Here is a 23547-nt window from a genome sequence, read left to right as displayed (position 1 = left end):
CACACACACACACACACACACACACACACACACACACACACACACACCAGTGGGGCTCCATCCAGTGCTCTCTCCCTTGCTCCCTCCCCTGCTCTCCTCTCCCCCATCCTACCCACAACTGCTCTTACCAAGATGACTGCTGCCACAGCCCCGGCCTCCTTGTCCACCAGCGGTATGACCAGCACTGAGGGGGAGAGGGCAATGAGGTGGTCCTGCGGGGCCAGTGAGGCTCAGAGATACTGAGCCAGGACCCAGGGAGGGAGACAAAGACACAGACAGACAGAGGCCAGGACAGAGACACAGAGAGACCCAGAGACCCGGAGAGACAGAGAGATGGGTCTTGAGGCAGTGAAAACAATGACCACAGCAACGACCCCTGTATAGAAGGAAACCCCCTCACTTGACAACTTTCTCGTGATCCTCCCAGCAACCTTGGGACGGAGGGAGGTAGGTAAGGCTGAGCACCCCTATTTTACAGATTGGGAAACTGAGGTCCAGAAAGGGGAAGTGACTTGCCCAAGATCACACAGCAAGTCAGGTCTCCTGACTCCCAGTCTTGTGCACTTTCCACATCGAGACAGAGGACAGAGACCTAGAGAGACTGAGACACGAGACAGAGAGACATGGCGGACAGGGGGCATGGAGAGGAAGAGAAAGAAAAACAGACAGTGACAGAGAGAGCATGACAACTACAGCCCATCTAACAACCAGCACAAGCAACACCCCATCAAGGTAGGTTCTGTTGTTCCCATTTTACAGATCAGGAAATTGAGGCTCAGAGAGGTTAATAGCACAACAGAGAGAGAATTAGATGGCAGGTGTGCTAGAGACACAGAGCAAGAGAAAGAAGGAGACGGAGAGATGCAGACAGGGACAGGGGCCACAGTCCCTCCCTGCCCCTGCCCAGCTCCCAGCCCTTACCTTGGGTGTCAGGAGCCAGCGGAGCCACCAGCCTGGCCAAGGGCTTCCCAGGCATGTCCGAGGGGCCCAGTCCATTGCAGCCCAGCCGCTTCCGGGAGATCACAGCCTCTCTGAAAAGAGGATATGATTCTACCTCTCAGTCCCTGGATCAAAGAGGAACAGGCCCCAGCCTGGGGACACACAGTGGGCTGAACCCTACACATCTGAGAGGATCTGGACAAGTTGACCCACTGCAGGGTGGATATGAGGAGGGCAAAAATAAAAGTCTCGGACCCTAACTCTCCCCTCCCCATGTAGAGAAGCAGGCAGCTACAGTCTGGCCTCTGGTGCCTCCTGCTGGTAGATATGGGAAAGGCACCTTCAGGATCTCTCACAAATCCCCCAGAGCAAGTAAAGCCAAGGCTCAGAGCTAGGCTGTCTGGGTTAAATCCTGCCACAGCTACTACGTGATCTTGGGCAAGTGACCTAACCTCTCTGAGCCCCCCGGGGAGAACTAGCGTGAAGAGAGTAGAATCCTAAGCATCAGTATCCTCAGGAAAGCATTTTGGAGCACGTTTTGGTGTCGGCACAGGACGGGGACTCCAGGAGTTTACTGGGCAATGCACGTCCAAGCAACTTACACAGATGAACTCAGAATTCGCAGTGATCCTGTGGATTAAATATTACCATCATTTCCATTTTTCAGGTGGAGAAACTAGGGTGCTGAGTGGTTAAGTAACCTGTCCAAGGTCCCACAGCTAGTAAGTGGTAGAGCCAGGATTTGAACCCAGGCATTTGGCACCAGAGCCCATACTCCTGACCAGTACACTTGAGTCTTCCTAAAGACCTGAGGGGGTTGAGCCTCCAACAGGGACTGGCATGAATGTCGAGGAGGCAAAGGGCATAGGTGTGATGGGGGGGGCAGGGGGAGGTGGGAACTGAGACAGGGGAGGCTGCAGTAGGAAGAAGAATGAGTTTCTCTCTGGTCTCACCACACATCCCACCCCCCACTCCCACCCCATCCCCGCCTCTGGCTCTTCCTGCTTAATTAAGTGCCTGATTTTCCACCAAATGCCACTCCCTAATGATTAATTGTCCTGGGTTCTTCATCCCTCATGCTGCCTCCACTTAATTGTGTTTGTAGGAACTGCCTGGCCTGGAGAGAAGAGAGGCTTGGGGGCCTAGGACTCTGGTGTGTGCACGTGGGGTCACTCAGGGTAGCCCAGCAAAGGTCAAGTGAGGAAAAGAAAGGGGACAGCCTGCAAGTCACCAGATCAGGAGGTCACAGCAGCTAGAGAAATCGAGGACCAAAGAGGTTAAATGCCTCAGTCAAGGTCACGCAACATTCTGAACCCAGCCGGTTCACTCCTGGCTCCTTGGTTCAGAACCTACAATAACCAGTGGTGTCTCCCACCTTCCAGCCCTCACACCTAAACCTTTAGGCTCCTGGAGGGCTGGGCTCCAGTTCTGAGCTGTCCAACTGTGCCAATCACCCTAGGAAGGAATAGGGAGCTAGGGTGGCAGGAGGCAACAGCAGCCACATTTCCTGGTGACTAAGTCGATAAAGGCTGCGGCTTCGTGGAGGCAGGGGGCTGGCCTTATTGACCTTCAGCCGAACCCCTTCTAGTGGACCCCACCCAGTCACTTGGCCTTGGACAATCTGGTTACTGGGCAGCCACAAGGTGGCGCTGGTCCCTGCGCTGCTGGTCAGTAAGCGCTGCAGCTACATCTCACTAACCCTTGACTCCTCTCTTCCCACCCCCAGACCGTGGGCTGCCTTGGCCTCTCCCCTCCTCCTCCCGGGACCCTGATGAAGGAATTGCCCTCAGCCTTTCTTCTCTTCTGCACAGAACTCCTCTGTGCTCATGGCCTCATGACTCTCCAGCCCCCCCATCTCTTAAGCTCTAGACCCCAGATACCCAAAGGCCTCCTGGAGGCCTGCCCTGGGTGTCCCTGAAGTTGCCAGAGGCCCCAAGGCCCGACTGGAACTTATCGTCTCCACCACTTCCCCCGAAGTAGCACAACCATCCACCGGGTCCCCTGCGGCTTGTCCACAAACTGTCCTAGCTGCCTCCCTCTTCTCACCTCCCCCATCCAATGGATGAGTCACCTCCCATGCATCTCTCATAACTGTCCCCTGCTCTCCATTCCCAAGCCACTGCCCAGCTCAAACAGAGATACCTCTCCCCTGAACCTGCAGCAGCCTCTCCCCTCGCCTCCTGCCTCCTGTCGGGTCCCTTAAATCCATTCCCCCCAACCAGAGCCAGGGCAAGTGTTCTCAACTAAAATACTTATGGGAACATTCTACTTAAAGTCATTCCACAGAGTGGTTATTTATTCCAGAGTCCTTCTGGGTCAGGTTCCTTACTGAGGACTAAGAAGAGGAGGAGTGGTGTCGTGCGGGGAATGATGTACAGACCCACACTTGAGTGCAGGGACAAGGGCTCTGAGAAAGGAAGGAAGAGTGGGCCCCAGCCTACCCAGGTGCAGGACAGAAGTGGGGTCAGGGAAGGCTTCCTGGAGGAGGAGATGCCTGAGTTGAGTCCTAGAGGACAAGCAGAGCAGACAGGAAAGGATGTGCAGGCAGAGGGAACTGCATGGGCAAAGGCTCAGAGGAAAGAAAGAATGTGTGTCTGCTGGATGATCCAACAGCAAGGAGGCTGCTGTGGCCAGACAACAGGGAACAAGGCTGGAGACAGCCAGGGCCCTGAGGAGCTGGGCTTGATCCTGAGGACAGTGGGAGCCCTGAGAGGGACTTGAGCAGGAAAAGGTGAAGGTCAGGTTCAGTTTCAGGCTGATCGTGCTGGCTGCTGAGTAAAACTCTCACTGGAGAGGGAGAATCTGAGAGACAGAAACCGGGTCTCAGTGAGGGCCCCGTAGTCTCAGCGGTCCCTGGACAGCAGAGGAGAGGCTGGGCTGGGGCAGGTCAACCTTGACTGGGTCTGATCTTCCACCAAGCACTGGGGCCTCCAAGGATCCTCCATCCTCAGGAGTCCCCACACCCTGGCACCAGGCCATGCTCACCTCAACCCACTCCTATATGAGCCCTTTTCCTCTGCCTCACCCTTCCCAGAACTGCTGTCCCCCTAGAGGTTTCAAAGATATCGGAACGGGGAGGGGACTCCGAGGCTGTGTCTCCCCCACCCAGTTGGGGCTGGGGGCGTCATCTACTGCTCACATCCCCTATGACTTCTCCTCAACTCAGAGCCCCTGCTCTGCCTCCTCTCCCCTCCTGAAGGCCCCCTCCCCTGCCAGGCTGATGTTGGGGGGTGAACCTTGATGCTGGGGTCGGCCCAGCCAAAGCCCAGGGCCCGCTCCCCAGACTGAAGGCTAGTGACTCAGCCCTGGGTGCCTGGGTGGTCGTGGCTGCCCCAGCGAAGATAAAGACAGATGGGCACAAAGTGGGGAGATGGAACGGGTGTGGACTTTATGACAGTTCCGTCCCTTTAACAACTATTTGCTTAGTGGAGAGTAGAGTCAATGGCCTGGAAAGAGTGCCAGGCCCTCTTCCACTCCTCTGAACCCCTTCTTAGGTGGGGACCCCTCCTCTTGACTGAGCCGCCTCCCACTCCGGGGGCCTCAACCTCACTCTCACCCTTTCATCTCTCTTGGAGACAAATTATGATTCAGGGCAGGACCCCGGACCCTCCTCTCTCGCTCCCTCTCCCTCTCCCAGAATGTGAGACTCCAGAGATGGGAAAAGACTGTTCTCTGTGTCCCTTGAGACAAATCAGAGGGACAGACAGATTCTGCAGTGATTGGTGACCAGGTCAGCTCTGAGGAAGAAATTTCTCGAGGTTGGGCCCTGGGCCCCCCACACGGTAGCAGAAGGAGACAGACAGCTGGGGCCGGTGTGGGCGGTATCTCCGCTGCAGCCCGAAAGGCCCCAGATTTCACTGCGCTCAGCAGCGAATAGTCAGAGGCTTTAGGACGGCAGGAGACCCAATGAGGAGCGGAAGGCGGCAGGGCTGGGGGCTGCAATAGGCTGGGAGATCGGGGCAGCAAGAAGAGCGAGGCGAAGCCTTCCAGGAAGCCTCTCACCCAGGCAGCCCTCCAGGATTCTCTCCCTCCAGCCCTGAAGCCCCCTTGCAGCCCTCAGGGTTCATAGTGGGACCATCCCTCAGACATCACACTGTCCCATCTTATCACCACGCAGAAGCGTAGACTGAGGCCCAGAGAGAGTGCATGAGATTGTGATTGCAGCCATGTTGTCCCAGCTCCCAGCCCAGGGTTCTTCTCGTGGACAGACCCATCCCTGAGGGAGGCTACCAAGACCCAGACACCTTTTCTGAAAACTGGATCCTCCTTAGTGCCGGGGATCTACAGAGCAGGCCTCCTAGCAGCCCTCTGGCTGGGCCGTGGCAGAGAAGGGAAATGGGCTGGTAGAGATGGAAAAGGTACAGGGAAGGGCTTTGCAGGGGAGGAAAGAGCATGAACCAAGCACAAGGAGGCAGGGAATCTAAAACACACTGGGGGGGTGAAATGGCATCCGTGAGCCCACGGAGGGGTACGGGGCAGTGGCAGGAGAGGCTGGGTAGCTAATGGGGCCTCCCCACACCACCCTGGGCCCTTATCTGTCTTTATGATCCACCTCTACTTCACACCTGCTGCTGTTTGCCAGCCCTGCCGGCCCTCCAGGGCTGCCTGGAGGAGTGCCCCCTCCACTGGGCATGGCCAGAGCTCAGGCTCCACCTCAGCCTGGGGCTGCTGCCTGGTCTCCTGATGGGGCCAGAGCCACAGAGGTCACCTCTGGAAGGGAAGTAATTTTCTCAAGGTCACCCAATGAGTATATGTGTTGGGACTTGGGGGTGGAAAGCAGTCAGCAATCATTAAGCTCCTACTGTGTGCTGGCATGGGGTTAAGCCCTGGGCAGCTATGATCTCATTAAGCTAATAGACAGGGCCCACTGTTAGCTCCATTCCATAGATAAGAGAACAGGTTTGGAAGGGGATACAGTGGGGCAGGGATGGGGCCGGGCTAGAATCCAGGCCTGTCTGACTGCCATTCAAGTGCTCTTGCCTCTTCCACAAACCTCAGTCTCAGCCTGAGCCGAGGAGGTGGGCTCAGCACCAGACACACGGTGGGTGTGTGGGTGGGCAGAGCACAGATTTCAGAGGAGAGGACTGGCCTGAACCTTCACCCCCAACGCTTGCTGGTGGGACGTCCCACTGCCTCACCCCTCTTGCCCCCTCACCTGCCTCACCTCCTCGGCCTCCTGGGATTTCTGAGCCCAATCTCCCAGCAGGCCTCCCCATTTCCACTCAACTCTGGGCTAATTGCATTGGAACATTCACTTTCAATTGCTTTTTTTTTTTTTTTCTTTTTGTACCTTTTCCAAAGGCTTTACTGAATCCGAGGTGGCTGGGGGCGGGGATACTGAAAGGGCTGCTGACGCAGAGGATCTGAGCCCCCTCAGAGATGCCTGGACCGCAGGCGGCACACCCCCCAACCTCCATCCCGTCCCCAGCTCACAGTAGAAAGCCTACGGGGAGCATCACAGGCTCAGGAGCAGAGCAAACCCCGAAGGATGCTCACCTCTTGCCTCCTGAGCCCACGATCCTGCATCCCTCTCCCAAAAGAGGCTTCCCAGGCTGCTTTGACGAAACTTCCTGGATCGGGCAAACTCATATTAAGCAAAGTTCTTGAGGATTAGGGGCTAATTAGGGAAGGCTCAGAAGGAACATTCTAGCATTTTTTTCCCTTAAGATTCCAAAGACCTCCCAGCCCTATCCCGCTGTCTTACAGATGGGACACTAGAGGCCAGAGAGGGGCATGGCTGGCTTGGTTCACACTGTCCTCGAGGGGAGGAGTTGTCAGGAGATGCTGAAGGGGACAGTGTCACCCACCACCCACCCCATGAGGGAATTGAATGGGAGAACAGGAGGTGGGAAGGCTCAGAGCTGTTGGAGGGGAGCCAGCCCCTCCCATGGGGAAGCGCCAGAGGAGAGAATTAGCGTCAAGGAATCCAGGGTTCCGAGTGCCAGGAGGGGCCTCAGGACCACCAGCATCCCCAGCATCAGGACCTCTGGCATTCTTTCCATGGCCTCTGTGAAAGGTGAGTATCTTGCCAGCCTCAGCTACTACCTGAAAAAGCCACATCCCTGACTGCTTGGCCTGTTGGAGTGGAGAGCTGCCTTCTGGTAACACCCCCGCTAGTGTCTACTCAGCCCTCAGCTCCTGACCCTGTGCTCTCTGGGCCCACAATGGCCCTGCGGTGCTTAGAAGGCAGTGCCCATGTCCTCCATGGCCTGCCCCCCTCTGGACCAGCACCCCTGCCCGTCAACACTTTCTCATCGGACAAGCTCCACTTCCCTTCACTGTCCCCTAGACAGCCAGGAGCCAGGAGACCGTGTCCCAGACCTGGCTCTGCCTCACACCAGGTATGTGGCATTGGACTCGTCTCACAATGTTTGCCCATCTGGAAAACAGGGAGGCTGAATTCAGTAAGCTCAGAGGTATCAAGGGACCATAGGGTGCTGAGCCCATGTTCCTAAAGTCTGTGATTCCAATGTTCTATCATAATGAAAATAAAAACAGACATTTAGCATTCATTATGGATACAGTTTTAAGTGCATTACATGTGTTAAACTCATTTAATCATCACAAGAATCCTCCCATAATAGTACTATGAGGTAAGTACTATTATTATTGCCATTTTACAAGCAAGAAAATCAGGACACAGGGAGGCTGAGTACCTTGCCCTAGGTAGTAAATGGGAGCTGGGATTTGAATCCAAGCGGTTGGGCTCCAGAACCCACAGCGGGACGCTGCTTCTGATCTCCCTATTCTCAGAGTTGACACCATGTGGGGCCAGCCTTCTGTGATTCCGAATTCTGTGATTCTGTGAGAACCTGCCAGGCAGTTCTCGTAGCCTGCTGGGGTTCTAACTGATAAACTGTAGCCCCAATCTTCTGAGACTTGCTCTGAGGAGGCTACAGCGATTTAGAACAGCTCTCCAGGAGAAAGCCTACCACTTGGCGCTTTCCCTGTGCCATCCACTCCCCCAACACAACACAAGAAAAGACAGTGGACCCGGCCACTGGAACCCCACCTGGCAGGGAGGCTGAGGTCAAGGTCAGATGGGGAGGGTCAGACCAGACCTTGTGGTCACCCTTGACTGTGTGAGAGGGCAATGGGTGGAGAACAGCTCACCGTACTCTCCCCTCCTGGGGCAGCTCATGGGGGGGCTCCTCACACACCAGCCGGGATTCCCCATCCAGCAGGTAGGTGTAGACAGTCTCCTAGGACAGAAGGCACTCATGAGATCCTGAGGAGAAGCCCTCCCAGCTGCCCAGTCCCAGCCTGACACGGGTCTGGATGACAAGGTCACGGGCATCTGTTTGTCTGTCTTTACTCCCCAGGTGATCCTAAGTGCGGTCAGGGTAGGAAGGCTCCCTTATGACCTCAGCACCTCACTCTCTCCTCTTGGAGGGGTTCTGGGCAGGCAGTGACCCATCACCCTGCCGGCTTTCCTTACCTATCACTCCACATCCAAGGCGCTGGGGAGGGTCTGAAGGGCTGAAGGTACAGACAAATCGCCCCAACCCCACAGTCCTGAGATATCTCCCTGCCAAGTCTCCAGCCTCAGCAAACAATAACTGAGTGTCCTCTCAGGGCCGTACTGCAGGAGAGGCTCAGAACACCCTGGAAGCTTCCCTCCTACCTCAGATACACAAACAACTCTACAAGAAATCACAAACTATGACCCAAGCCAGGAGGACTTCCTGGAGGGAGTGACTTTAAAGTTGTAACTGGAGTGGGAATTAGACACATTCAGGGAGTGGGTGAGGCACAGAAGAATGGCTTCTGGGCCAAGTAATAGGTATGTAAGTGTAAAGGGCCCAAAGCATTGACAGACCTGATGGTGGGGGCAGGGGGCACCGGAGGTGGGCTTGGGGTCAGCCCAGTGCTGAGCTGGAAGGGAGCTAGGGGAGGGTGTTAGGGGGAGGGGCTGCTGCTGGGGAGGAGGGGCTGGTGAGCCCTGTGAGACAGGAGCTGATTTGTATTTTGGAATGATCACTCCCCAGAGTGAGATCAAAGCTCTGGTCGAAGAATGTCAAGTCTGCAGCTTGTCAATCCACCCCCCCCAAGGGCCCAGAGCAGTCCTGCCTTCAGTTCCAGACCATGTCCTGGCAGAAGCACGTGCCCTCACTGACCCACAGGAGAAAATCCACATTCCCTCCAAGCAGGACTGGCTACACTTAGGTACCCACAACCAACACAACCTGCAGAGCGTCTCCACTGCCCGCATTGCAGGTGATAAAGGAGATGCAGAGGCTCAGCAGAGCCTACACCCCATCGAGGGGGCACCCCTGTGCCCAGCTAAGTATGCTGAGAGGTGTTGTTTTCTCAGTGGGAGAATGGAGAGCTCTCCTCTCTGCTAACTGTATCAGGGAGGGCTTCTGGAGGAGGTGACATTGCAGCTAAATGTTAAAGGCCCACCCTCAGTAAGTGTGGAATCTTTCTCAGCAGAAGCAGTTGCCTTTCACCACTGTGACAGTCCACAATCCGGTCAGACACTCTTGTTGCCTGTGGCTGTCCCCAGCCAGCCCCTCACCCTCTCCCAACCCCCAGGAGATATCCCAGTCTCACTTCAAGAGAATCTGAGCCAAGCTTAGTGGTGGCGTGGGCCGGAAATGATAGGGCCTGAGGAGAGTGAGAAGGGCAGACACAGGAAGACCTGGAGCCCCTCTGTCCTCCTGGGTGAGGGTATAGCTGAGGAGCTCAGGGATGAAGAAATCAGTGGGAAGGAAGCCACCCAAGCCTCATCTGTCTCCAGCCTCCTTCTTCTTTAAGCAGCCTGGGAGGGGCCTGAGGGATTTGGCCTCCCAAAGAGGTTAAGACACTACCCAGCACCCAGGGTCACACAGAGAGTCCTGCCCTGGCAGAGAGGGCGGTGGGCAACCTGAGGGTGGGGAGGCAGGAAGGAGCCTCCCACTCCCTCCCTCACAGCCCTCTGGGTTAAAATTAGCTGAGTTTATTGCAGAGAAGGAGGGAACCGTTTCAGACACAGCAGCGCCATCTGCATTTGCGGCGCCTGCCACAATGGGTGCTGATGAGGGAGCCAGGTGCCAGCAGCTCCCCACCCTGGGGGTGCGGGCGGGTAGGGAGACCCCTCCCCCATCTCCTCCCCCCTCCCTAGGGGTAGAGCAGACCTCCCATCTCCCCACCCCTTTTTGGAGGGCTGAGCCCCTCCATGCAATCAAGGCAGCAGGGCTCTGCAAAGTCAGGGCTTCCCTAGCTCATACAGGTCTCCGGGGTGGGCCGAGGCAGACATTTCCCACTGTCCCAGGAACCTAGTCACCTGGACCACAGCTGTCTTCCCAACCCCCAGCTTTGGGGATACGATTAATCCGGTACAGGGCGTCTATGCTGGCACAACCACCAGGCATCCTGCCTGTGAAGACTAGGCCAGTCACATCCTCCTCCCCACTCCCAGCGCAGCCTCGCGGACGCTGACCTGCCATCCTCCCCACCTCCTCTTTTCCAGATGTTTCTCCACCCCAGGCCAGATGTTGCCTCAGTCCCATCTCTGGGAGGATTTATTTTGGGAGCCAACATACCACCCACTTCCTACCAATTTCACAATCAATAAAGCTCACTCATTAGCCCTCCTCCTGGGCGCTGAACTTCCAGGAGGTTTTGAAAAGGCAGAGCTGAGGAAAGGGGATGGGGGTGCTTAGGTGCCAAGCCCCATTTGTTCCTGTCATGCTGTGTGACCTTGGGGGAAGTGCCCTCCCTCTCTGGGCCTCGGGTGGTTCATCCATCCAGCAGATTCAGAAACAATGGGCTCTGCTGGTGGGTGATGTCTAGAGTAGGGGAGGGGACATTCTAGGCTATGAGGACTCAGTTTAGGCATCTCCTCCTCTATGAAGTCTTCCATGTGCCTTAGGGTAAGTCAGAGCCTCCCTCCCTGGACTGACAGTCCCTGCTTCCCTCTATCTGGCACAGCTGAGACACTTCTGCTTTGGGTCTTGAGGGCCAGTTTATCCATGCTACTGCCTAAGGGATGGACAGTGGCCACTGGAGCCAGGTTGGGGAGTGGCCTGGGGCAGTTGAAGAGGGTCACAGTCTCCCCCAGTCTGCAACCTCATCTGTGGTGTTGGGATGGGTCAGAGAGAAGCTTAAAGGTTTCTAGAAGACACCTTGTCCAGCCTCCTGACTCCAGACAGGACACTTTAACTTGGCACAGATCCATTCATCTAGGCTGAGCCCCATTTCAGCACCTCCCAGACCTGGCATCAAGGAAGTTCTGCATGTCTACTTTCAGTCCTTCCTGCTGTACATATTCCAAAGCCCACCTGACTCCACTATGTCCTAGCTATTATCCTAGGTGAATCCATTCCATTATCTGAGACATGATCTTTCCAATTAAGCTCTAAAGCTCTTTTTGTCCCAGACATTCCAGGATTCCTATATAAGTTCATTTTGGGGGCTTAGCTTCAGTCCTCCTCCTCCAGGAAGCCCTCTCAGAACACTCACCCAAACCCTTCACAGGGGGAGGGGGGGCCCTGCTTCTTCTTTCCTTCTCAACCCTGTAGGTACAGCAAGGAGCTGGACAAAGGTTTAGGGGGGCAGGGGAAGCGTGGGACAAGGTACCTACCACTCTGGGCAGCACAGCTGACAGGGCCTCTTTGACAGCCCATTGCAAGCCTGCAATGTCGATGACGGAGCCCAGGCTCAGCAAAGCATCCTGAAAGAGAGGAAAGGGCAGTGAGGGCCTTTTCCAGGCAGGCCAGGGCAACCCCCCTACCCAGGTGGCTGGGAACACAAATTCCCAGCTTAAGCCAGAGCCCAAGGCTCACAGACACTTGAATCCCAGGATCTTAGGATCTCAGAATCCAACCAGTCTTAAGGCCCTAGAATGTCCAAGTCCCCTCATCTTACAGATGGGGAGACTGGGGCTCAGAGAAGGGCCAGGGACTTAGCAAAGAACTCACAGTGAGTCAAGAGGTCAAGTCTAGACTAGACCCCAGGTCTCTTGTCCTTCAGACAAGGACAACTCAGGAAAGCAGGGAAAGTACAAGCTTCCACATTAATACAAAGCAAAACGAGCAAACAAAAAACCCCACATTTGAATCCTAGCTCCACTATTTATTAGCAGTGGGCATCTTGGTCAAGTCACTGAGCCTCAGTCTTCTATCTGTAAATTGGGGGCAACTGAGGCTATCTCCCCCTACAGGCTAATGTGAAGATAAAATGAAACTGAGTCCTAGAAGTGCCTCACAGGGTGCCCACACACATAGGTGCTCAGCTAAACATTTGCTGAATCTGAGTCCCCCTCAGTTTCCTGAGGAGGGAGGTGGTTCACACAGTCTCGTTTGTCAGCCTAGTGAGGGGCTGGGAGTAGCAAGAATCCAAGGGGTGCATGAGCCCACAAGATGCGAGAAACACGGGCCAGCCCCTGGCAAGATAGGAGGAGGAGAGATCAGCCTTGACTGCCTCACAGCCTTCCCGTCCCAGGAACAGTCCCCGTCCTTGGAGAGCCGGAACAGAGACAAGAAAGGTCCCTGCTTCTCGCTCTATTAACTTGGCCAGAACCATGGGGATCAAAGAGAAAGGTAATGGAACAGAGGATCCAGGGCCAAGGCAGAATTGTGACTCATACCATCCACTCAGCTATGCCTTCCCCACTAGCCCCTGGAAGTTCTTTCTGATGGCTTCCTTGTGGATGGCTGAGTTCATAAAGCAAAGTGATTAACTGTAGGATGCAGGACACATGGCGTGGCCCCATTCTTGTGAAAGTGATATGAGATTGAGGGTCTTAGTGGACCACAGGCTCAGCATGAGCCCGTAGTGTAAATGTGGCTGGTAATACATTAAAATGCTGCAACTGCAGGCCGTATTAATAAAGATCCATTAACCTAAACAGAGAAGATGAGAGTTACTTCACTGATTCAATCATCCCCAGTGCATTGTGTCCCAGGTAAGGACAAGATGAGACTCATTCAGAGGAGGTGGCCCATGTAAGGAGGGAACTGGAAATCAAGTCCTGCATGTCACTAAGCTTGGAGAGTCTAGGGGTGCCTAGCCTGCAGCAGAGCAGAACCCAGGGGTCTCAGTATTTGACTCCAATATCTCAGGCTTTCCTGGGCAGGGGGACTGGACTCTAAGGTCCTGGAGACAGCCTGGAGACCCATAGGATTTCACAGGAGGCTGGCCTTGGCCCAGTGGGATGAAAGAACTTCTTCTAGGCAGAGCCACGCTGCACAGGCAGAGGCCACCAGGAGAGAGGAAGTGAGCTCCCCATACCTGGGGGTATGCAAAAATGGCTAGATGCCCATTTTTCAGAGTGGCTACAGAGGGGAGTCCTGCACTGGGGTCCAGATGAAGCCTAGGGTCCAAGCTTCAGCTCCAGATTTCACCTTGCATCTTCTTGGCTTCAATTTCCTCCCCTACCCCACCTCCCACTCCCACCCAGTCCTGTGTTGCAGGATGGGGGGCAGTAATGGGCTGTCTCCCCCAAATGCTCACTTGGCATTGCTTTCTCGAGCCCCCAACTCCTCTTTTATCCCCCTCACTGCTCAAGTGAGGATACATTTTGGTCATGAAGATGTGTCTCCATCCTAGGACATCAGAAGTTGCGCATTCCAAACAATACAATCCCCGAATTGGATCAATTCTCCTTTGACCCTTAGGCACTCCTCATCACAGTTCACACACCCTCAGCACCACACATACCCAGCCACACAGCCACAAACCTTCACGTCCTCTCAGAAATACCCCAGCCTGCCTTCAGACACCCTCCAGGTACACGTACAGGTTCACACAGGTGCAGCTACTTCCTTATGGAGTCACAAGGCCACGACTCAGCAACACCTGCACGCACAGTATACACATGGGCTATTGTGGCCTTTCGAGGTCAATTCTGCAGACTAAAGCAGGGAGGAAGAGCTGATGCCCCAAATAATCCCCAACTAAAATCTGTCAACCCAGGCTCCTCAGACCGGGGTTCCCAGGGCTTGGCTCCAGAGGCGGTGCTGGTTTAGGTCTGTTCCTGCCTGGAGACAGTGGGGATGGACAAGCTAAGCCCTGAGGGACCCTGCCCTCCAGTGGAGTTTATGTGTATAGTGTGGAAGTTGGAGAAGAGGGGCCAAGGTGATGGAGTAAGCTCTCATGTAGGGGGAGACATTTCTCAAAGCCATAGACTTGGTACAGCTAAGTGTCCCCATTTGACAGATGAAGAAACTGAGGCTCAAAAAGAAGCAATGCCCCATCTGTGGTCAGCCAGCCAGTCAGGGCAGAGCCAGGTCCAGAACCCACGACTCTGGATCTCCAGCCTCTCTCTTGCTTCTGCTCTGCACCGACCCCCAGCTCCCTCCTCAGGGGGCTTAGAGAGAATAGTTTGTCCTTTGTTCTGATTGGTGGCTCCTCGACCTGCCCTTTACTTGGATTGGGGAATGCCCTGAATTGTCCTTTACTGGAATTGGTGGCTGCCTGTCTGGCCTTTGCTTGGATTGGTCAGTTTTCTGTGACTCCTAAGGCAGAGGGCAGGATAATGGCAGTGAGGGGGGGGAATGGGAAAGGAAACTTTGGGAGAGTTGGGGCAGCAGCGGGGAGGGGTCCTGAGTGGGCTGGATGCAGACATGGCCCACGAAGCCCGGAGCTCTCTGCCTGGCATCCTTCTGTCCACCCACCTCCTGGCCCTGCCCTGCCTGCCCCAGGATGGGGGGTGTTGGGTGCAGGAACCACAGCTGGGAAAGGCCACTTCATACCTGGCCTTTAGGACTCGCTACATGCCACCTTCTCCTTGAATCTTCCCTGATCTCAAAGCAACTTCACCTCCTGCATCAACTCAGGGAGGAAATAGCTCAAATTCCAAAGTCCACGGGGGGGCGGGGCTCAGAGGACACAGCGGCTGCCCCAGTGAAAGGAGAATCAATGGGGAGCAGCTGAGAATGGGAAGTAGGGAAATTCCCAATTTGGAGGCCCAGGTGGGGACTAACAAAGCTCAAGTCAGAGGTTAAAACCCCAGAAATCTTAAAAAGATGAGGAAAGGAAAAGTACAAACAGAGCCAAACCTGTTCTCACGAACGTCTACACATGTCATACATACACATACTGCCATGCACACACCCTCACACAAACACGCACACACACGGATAAAAACGCAACCCTATATACAATGCACACATAAATATGCACTTAGGCACGTACACACACGCACATGCAAACACACTCACACACACAGCCAGGCTCAGGGTGAGGCGAAAGAGGTCACGTTTCCTGCTTTTGCAGCTATTCTGAACAGCCATCAGTATAAATACCAGCAAAACAACCAGCAATCCCAGACTCCAGAGGAGAATCTGTGGTGTGTAGAAAAAAGCAGCGATTTCCAGTCCTGTCCCGGACTGACTATGGAAGCTCTGTGTGGCCTTGGTAGGCCCCTTCCTCTTCTGAGTCTCAGTTTCCTCATTATTAAAAATGGGTCCTTCCAGCTTGCAACACATAGTTCTATGATTTTGTGTTTTAATTCAGTGAGGATGGGTGGATGGATATGTGAATGGATGGATGGATGGATGGATGGAGTGGGTGGATGGGTGGATGGATGGATGGATGGGTGGATGGAGCCTTTCTACTTTCCCCAGCTCCCTACCTGCAGCTGTATTGTTGGAGGTAGGTCCACTCAGCACTACAGACAGTGCCACTCCCACACACTAATCTTTCACCTCAGATACCAAGAAAGGGGAGCCTGTTCTGAGTGAGGGCTCCTCTGGAGCCAGCGTTGGGGCTGGATCAGCCTTTCTGCACTCATTTGGACAGGGGAGAGGGTCTGGACAAAATTACTTCTAACTCCTTAATGGATTATATGAAGCCAGAGACCTTGGCCTTATCCCTTCTGGAGCCACTAGCACAGGCACGGATGGCCTTCTTGAAGGTCAGTGTCACTGTCACAAGCTAGTTTCCTGCCTTGTCTCCATGAGTCTCTATGTCTTTCCCCACCTCCACTGACCCTTCTATTGCTCTCCCCGCTGCCTGAAACCTAGAGCCCACCCCTCGCTCTCTGGAGGGAAGCCTCCTAGTGCCCCCACGGCGGCCTAGAAGAAGGTAGTAACATCAAACCCAACACTCAGGGGCCTCCTAAGACAAGCTGTGTTACTGGGACTGACCATACATACTGACTTACCCAGCTCTGCCTGTGCTAGGTCCTGTGTGGCCTGGTGTTGCGGGCGCCCTCCCTCTCTGGGCTTTGGTGTCCTTTTCTCTAAAGGGGGGACCTTCAAGATCCCCCAGGACTTTGGAGTCCCTCTCCCTCTCTATTCCTCTTTCCTTCCCCCTGGGGCTGTGTCTCTCTCTCAGGCTCTGTCTCCCTGATCTCTCCGAGTGTGACGTCTCGCTCCTTCTCTCCATGCTTCCCTCAGTTGACGCCCATCTCTGTCACAGGCTGCTCTCCTGTCTTGTCTCCAAGAATCTCAACGCCTTTTCCCACCTCCAAATCCTCTCTCCTCTCAGATGGCTTCCGCCCTCTCTCTCCTGTATGGTTCTGCCCCTCCCCCCAACTCCTGGCTCTCCTGCCCACTCCTCCCCCAAACCTCTAAGTGGTTACCTCAAAAACTTGGGGAGAAAGCCCCTGACCCAAGATAGGCACCCACAGGACAAGGGAACCCAGGAAAGTGGCCATGATGAGAGAAACCAGGGGTGCCAGGGCAGATGCCATCTATTCTTCTGCTTCCTGCCTCCCATTCTGGTGGGCATTATACACAGTCTCTTCTCTTCCCAGAGAACAGGGCCTTCAAGGGCAAAGGCACACATCTGTCTCTGAGCCCAGCATGTGCCTGGCACTTGTAAGCCCATCTGCTCCGCCGGGGTGACTGGCAGAGCTCCCCCAAAGGAGGCCTCCTGGAGGCTCAGGCCAGAGAAGCCCCTGTGGGCTGGGCGTCAGACCCCAGCCGAGCCCGAGCACCCCAAGCTTACTCTGTGACTCTCACCATCCTCACAGCGTGTCTGGCCCTGTAGAATCAGGAGACAGCCAGGAAGCAGGAGAGGCAGCCCCATCTCCTCCCTCCCCTCCTGCCGGCCCAGACCTGACACCCGCCCAGGAGCTGCCTCTAACAGACACCGGTGCCTTAAATACGCCAAGAGCCGCCCAGGAGTGCTAAGATCTTGCAGCCCCAGACCTCCCCTCAACAAGGCTGAGCTGGACCAGGGGCAGGAAAATAGAGGAAAGAGGCTTGGTGACCCTTGGGAGACCTGATCTGAGGAAGCGACAGGAGAGAGACCCAGGCCACAGTTGGACAAGCTCACATGTCAGGGCCCTGCTTGAGTGGGGTATCAGGCTTTGGGGGAGAAAAGGCACCTTTCTCAAGCACCTACTGTGTGCTAGAGGCGTCCATCAGTGGTTCTCAACCTTGACTGTGCACCAGAATCCCCTGGAGGGCTTGTTAATATCCAGCTTGCTGGCCCTACCCCCAGAGTTTCTGATACAGTAGGTCTTGGATGAGGCCAACAATTTGCATTTCCAACACATCCATAGATGCTGCTGCTCCTGCTGCTGCCGCCCCAGGGACCACACTTTGAGACCCAGCGACACACACTCTCTCTCATCCTCCTACCAACCCTGGGAGGCACCTGTGCTGACCACACCGTTTTAGAGCTGAGGAGACTAAGGATCAAAGGGGTGGGGCCTTGCTCAGGTGAGAATGACCCAGCTTCTGGCAGCAGGTCCGTGCCACTTCCCTCGCACGAGGGGGCTCCTCAGAGAAGGTCCCCAGAGAAGGCAGAGGCAGGCGTCCTGGAAGGAGCGAGGGGGGACAGTGGGGTGACATGGGGCCGGGGTGTGTGGAAGGGGCTTCTTGGAGCTCAGGGGCCCAGCCCTCAAGGAAGGACCTGCCCTTCCCCCTTCCTCCTACCTCTCCTTCTCTTCCTCTCCTCCCTCCTCTGGGTCCCCCCTTTCCCCTCCCCCACCCCTCGCAGACTCTGGCTTCAGTTGTTACTCCAACAGGGCCGCGTCCCCAGCCTCCGAGCCACACTGGAGACACGTGCACTGTAGAATACACCTGAGCCCGGTCCTGGCGCTCCCCCACCCCGTCCCCCGACCTCCCCGATGAGCTCGGCCCCATCCTGTGGGCTCCTTCCCTCCAACATTTACACACAGCTCCTCCCGGGACCCTCACCATTTCTAAGCCAGTCTCAGCTTTTACTCTAGCTCCTGCCTCCTCCAAAATGCCCTCCCAATTGTCCCAGGGCCCCCTGGATTCCTCAAGGGCTAGGTTTGGGGTTGGATGAAGGAGAAGGGGAAGGAATTGGGGAGGGAAGGCAGGAATTGTATGAACAGTCAGCTCTCTGAGGACCTGACTCGCTGGGCCCCCTCAGTCCCTAGCACAGGGTCTGGGGTGAGGAAAGGATGGGGTGAGGGAACAGCAGAGTGGGAAGAGAGAGGGAGGGCAGAGCCCAGTGTGCGAGGGGGAAGATGGTCTCGGGGGGAGTCCAGGACAGGCTCAGGGCTTCTCCCCTAGCTCCCCACATCCCGCTGCCTCATCCACAGGGCAGAGCCAGTAGCTGCCTCCACTCCCATTGCCCACATTCTTCTCGATGCCACAGTCTCCCTCCCCAGCACATCAGTAGCATCCCCTCATCACTGCTGTCCCAAATACCTGATGCCTCTCCTGTCCTTGATTCCTGGGCCAAGGGCCCGTGTGGGCAGAGCTCGGCACAGCGGGCTGGCAGGTATAAGCTGGCTGTGAGTCAGTCACACCACAAAAGAGAAGCCTGGGCAGGAAGGAGGTGGGCTCCCCGACCCCAGTGGTGTGCAAACAAGGACAGGGGCCCTGCTAGGGAGTCTGTGCCATGAGAAAGGACTTGATGAGCCTGGCTGGCCTCCAGCTCTGGGTTCCATGACTCTTAATGTCTTCAAACCCTCCTCAGCCTCACCCGCTCCGTGGCCTTCAGCGTGGGCTGGGAGCTGGACAAAGCAAGTCCAGGAGCCTCTGAGAGGCAGGCACAGTGGCCCAAGCTGGAGAGGAGGATGGAGCTGAGTGACCCAGTGGACTAGCGTCAGAAAAGAGTTAATGTCTCTCAGGAAATGATGACTTAAGGAACAACTGGAAACACGAATGAATGAATAAATGAGCCTCCCACCCAGGGGCTCGTACAGCCCTGTGCTCCCCATGATGGCATGGCATGCAGAGTTGCCACTACTGTCCATCTGGCTCCCCGATCAGATTGGGGGTTCTTAAGAGGGCAGAGGTTGTGCCCTATTCCTCCTGGGGACCCCGGTATCATACAGCCTGTCACAGGTGTCAGGAGGTCCCCAGGCCAGGGAGACAGCTGCACCCTCTCGAAGTCTCCCAAGTCTGGCACAGTGACTGTCTTACAGGAGCCTAAGGTATGAGGGTGCCTTGTGCTGAGAACTTTTGGCAACCTTTCCAAGGCATCTCTGCAGGCCAGGAGGCCCTTCTGCCTCAGGATCACCTCCCAGTGCAGGCAGGGTAGGGGACAGCATGCCAGGAAGGAGGGGCTCTTCCCTGAGAGGAGCACTATCTTTATCACCTTCTTTCATGAAGGCTCCTCCAGGCAGCCTTCCTGGGTGGGTCACTTGTCCTCTTCCCAGGCCTCCGGAGAATTCCCACAGGATCAGAGTCTACAGGGCCCCAGGCCTATGGAGCCAAATCCCCAGCTTGATGAGGGTAGACTAAGACCAGGAGAGGCAGGAAAGGACTTGCCCAGGGTCTCACGTGGAGTCAGGAGGCCTTTGCCCCAGTCCAGAGGCCTCCGGGACACACTAGGCTCCCTCCCTGCTATGCACTGTTTGTCTTAGCGGCCCCTCCAGTTCCTTGCCTTGGCCAGCAGATGGGCTGAGCCCCTCTCAGGTGCAGGGTGGAGCTGGGTGCCCTCCTCCAGGCCAGGGACAGGGCCTCGTGTCTCTCCCTCTGTGCCAGACACGGTACCCACAGTGGGAGGTAAATGCTGGATGGCACTGGCCAGGCCCAGGGTCAGTGTGGGCCTGCAGAGGGCAGGGAGGAAGGGCTAACCTGGGGAGGGGCTGCTGGGAGTGAAGGGCGGGCAGGTCTGGCAGAGCATCTCCTCCAGCACAAGACCGACAGCAGGAGACAGAGCGGCTGCCACTGCCATGGGGCTCTCCTGGCTCTGACCCGAGCTCTCTGTTTCCCTCCCAGCCTTCCTGGGTTCTCCATATCTGTCTCTCTTTCTCTCAGTCTGTTCTTCTCTGGTATGTGTCTCTCCCACAGCCTCACTGTGGGTCCCATGACTGTATTTGGCTCTGTCTTCAGGGCCTGGCCCATCCCAGCTGTTCCCCAAATCCAGGCATGGGGGGCAGGGGTTGGGAGGGAGGGTGAATCTGAGAAAGAGACTGGGACAGAGATGAGGACCGATTCAGAGGCAGAGGGACAGACACAAGAGCCAGGAGGGGACCCTGGGGACAGGGCTGGGGAGGCCGGGCTGGCCAGGGTCTTCAAGCCTCCCCAGTCCCGAGGACAAAGCCAGAATTGGAGGGAGGAGCGGGGTCCACCCTTTCCCTCTGCACTGGCTCCTGGCCCCCCTTCCTTCTCCCTGCCCCTGCAGGAATGTGTGAGCACTTTAATTGTTCCTAAAAATAGTCCCACTGTATTGGGGGCTGGAATGAGAAATCTTCTGGGCAGGGTTCATCTCAGGCATGTCCCTGCCTCTGGGCTCCCAACCACTCTGTTCCCCAGAGCGGGGGGCCTTTCTGAGCCTCCCCCAACCCGTAGCTGCAGTGCTGTATTCCTCCCTTGCAGAAGCCTGCCATGGCTCCCAGGGCCCTGGGATAGGCTCTGAGCTCCCGGACCTGCTGGAGTTGTTTGTGAAGCACCTCAGACGAGGCCACTGCTGTTCCTGCTGACACCCTGGTCCAGGCTCCACGCTCTAGACTATTCCCAACTCTCCAACCTTAAGCCCCCAACCCCTTCATCCCCCCACCTCCAGGCCTTGGCTGTTCCTTTTCCATTTCCTGCACCAGATGTCCTCTCTTCTCCCCTCCTGTCCTTCCAGGCAGGGGTTCCTAACCCCGGAGCCGCAGACCCAGTACTGGGCTGCAGCCTGTTAGGAACCCGGCCACACAGCAGGAGGTGAGTAGTGGGCGAGTGAGCAAAGCTTCAGCTGCCGCGATGCACCCCATCACTCGCACTACCGCCTGAACCATCCTCCCCCCGCCCTCGTCCGTGGAAGAATTGTCTCCCACGAAACCGAAACCGGTCCCTGGTGCCAAAAAGGTTGGGGACTGCTGCTTCCAGGCTCAGCCCAGGTCTGCCCCAGTGCCCCACCCCCGCTGTGCTATCCTGCTCCCTGGTCCTGTTCTCATCCCCACCTCCCCTCCACTGTTCCCCTTGGCAGATCAACAAGGGCTGAGCCTCTCCGCGCCACCGCTGCCCCGAGCAAAGCTCTGAGGTGCGGCCCTTCTCCAGGGAAGGGGACACTGGGGAGACACTGCAGGCTCTGGGGCCCCACGCCCTGCCCTGAACCCTGGACCTTACTGGCCCCTCCATCTCCCCACCCCAGCTTTGGTTTTCTCTTCTGCACCCTGGGCCTGGAATGTCTCTCCATTTCAGTCTCCGGGTGAAAGCCCATCTAGTCTCACCTCCTCTCCGCCTCCATTTTTCAGATGGGGGAACCGAGCCCCAGAGAGGGGCGTTGACGGGTCCACAAGTCCACAGGAAGCTGGCCGTGGGCCTCGGTCACACCGCATCATTACGCAGGGTCCCCTCGCTGGGGCTCCAGAGTCAGGGCTCCTCACACAACCCACCAGCCCACCACCCCACCCGGGCAGACAGGCTGGCATCCAAAATCATTTGCCTTTGGAGGGCCCAGGAAGCCACAGAACAAACATCCGGAGTCTCTGGAACTTCTCCTACTCTCCCTCCTCATATCCTCATATCTCAAGGATCCGGGAGCAACCGAGTGCGTGTACACACACACACACACACAGAGCCCAGGGCCGGGTAAATATGTGAGCCCAGGAGATCTCACGTGACTCTTATGCCTGTGAATCTGTGCAGGTCCTTTAGAGGCCCCCAAACCCTAAAAAGATGAGGATGTACCCCAGTCTCACCAGACCTTATATAAATTTTGTCTTGGAAATGAACATTAAAATCACATTTGTGTGACTTTTCTGATTGCAAAATTCTGAATACACTCATCACAACTGACTTTTTATCCCACTTTGTAGGCCGCTCCTGCTTTGCTAGTGACCTAAGCACATGTGTGGCCTGCCCATTAGTTGTCCACGAGGCATGTCCCTACAGGCCATCATGTAACCACAGCAGAATATGTCCCTTGGGTTATTAGAAGGATATCTGTGTGAAAGCATGTGGCTCTGGGACGCTGGGAGAATGTGTGTGAAAGTGTGAATGTGTGAGCACCCCTGAGGCACCATCTGTGCACGAGCCATCTGCACGTATGGCTGCCCGTGCACGTGTGATGGGGGTTGTCAGTGTCTGTGCGAGCCTGGGTGTGTGCAGCAAGTGTGTAGCTGCCTGTGGAACTGTGAGTGCACCGGTGGCTGGTTTTGTCTCCGAGCACGTGAATGAGTTTATGGTTGAGTGTTGGCATCTGTGCCTGTGGGGGGTTTGATTCTCCTGCCCCGTGGACCCCACCACCTCCTCCATCACCTCTGCCAGACCTGGGCTCACATCCCTACCCTGCCACACACCACCTGTGTGGCACTGGACAAGCTTTTCACCTCCCTGGGCTCCGTTTCCTCGTCTATAAAATGGTGCCTTCTCCCAGAGCCACTGGGAAGACTCAAGTGGAACCATGAGGTCCTGCCTAAGCTGTTCCCAGCTAGGGGCTAGGCCACCTCTGTGCAAGTTACAAAGAGGTGACCCCAACCCTCTGGGCAAATGCAGCCTGAGGGGCAAGGATTGGTGGGGGAGAATGAGCTGGGTTTTAGTGCCACCCTGCCTCTGTTGGAGCCCTGTGCAAGCAAGGTACAACCTGCGAGGTTAGAAGCTGTGGCCCTGCAGGTGACCAAGAAGTACCAGCTCCCTTTCTTCCCGCCCTCGCTCCAGGTATGCAGCCTGGGACTAGAGGGTCTCTGACTCTGGACAGAGATGAGGCTCTGAGGATACCCGCCCCCTCCTAACTCCCCCTAGGGTTCTGCCCCCTTCACCCACCCTCTACCCCACCCTCTCCAAAGCCCAAGAGAAGGCCCTACGGAAGCCATAAGGGGGACTGACCAGATGTGGCATGCAGAGACCAGCTATGCTGGCCAGAGGCTCAGAGACTACCCCCCACCCCACTCTCATTGTCAGACAGGGAGACTGAGACGTGGAAAAGGGCCAGGGACCCTCCAGGGTCACGAGTGAACCCGGTCATTCCAAGCCTTTGTCTCAAGATCTCTGTGGCTGGAGTTGGGGAGACCCAAGCTCTGGACTCTTCTGGCTCCAGAATGGAACCCAAGGGAGTGGGTGGGTCTCTCCCAAGAGACAGGCACTTCCAGACCTGTGCTCTCAGCTACTGGGGTGGATCTCCTACCCATCCCCACCCACCCCACCAGGGCCAGATCCCCTACTGGTGTGATTAACCAAATTATGGCATTTTTTTCTTGAGCAAATTGCATCGGCCTAATTGAATGAGGCTGCAGGAGCCTGGGCTGGAGGCTGAGAGCGGGTGAGGACGGCAGGAGCCAGGGAGAGGAGTCGGGGGGAGCAAGCTGGGGTGGGGAGGCCCTGA

At 56.1% G+C, this 23547-nt stretch overlaps 1 protein-coding gene across 9 annotated transcripts in view; it reads right to left on the bottom strand.

The window, feature by feature from the left end:
* Positions 1-23547, bottom strand: part of PDE2A (phosphodiesterase 2A) — a 101616-nt gene that overhangs the window by 27831 nt on the left and 50238 nt on the right. For 8 of the 9 annotated variants that reach the window (XR_003791522.1, XM_029208855.1, XM_029208847.1 and 5 more), the window contains 4 exons: positions 11504-11593; positions 8053-8141; positions 922-1031; positions 129-184 (listed from right to left, as the gene is read on the bottom strand). Coding sequence is in view for 7 of the 9 variants with exons in the window: in XM_029208855.1 (XP_029064688.1) it covers positions 129-184; positions 922-1031; positions 8053-8141; positions 11504-11593 (345 nt within the window). In the remaining 2 variants the exon portion in view is untranslated. Of the gene's footprint in view, positions 1-128; positions 185-921; positions 1032-8052; positions 8142-11503; positions 11594-23547 lie in introns of those variants that run through there. The other variant, XM_029208854.1, reaches the window with a different exon arrangement.

This window comes from Monodon monoceros, unplaced genomic scaffold, assembly GCF_005190385.1.
Source record: "Monodon monoceros isolate NGI ecotype Baffin Bay Population unplaced genomic scaffold, NGI_Narwhal_1 Super_Scaffold_7, whole genome shotgun sequence".
NCBI lineage: Eukaryota > Metazoa > Chordata > Mammalia > Artiodactyla > Monodontidae > Monodon > Monodon monoceros.
The sequence above is the reverse complement of the archived record's forward strand: the minus strand, read 5'-3'. Positions and strand labels throughout refer to the sequence as shown.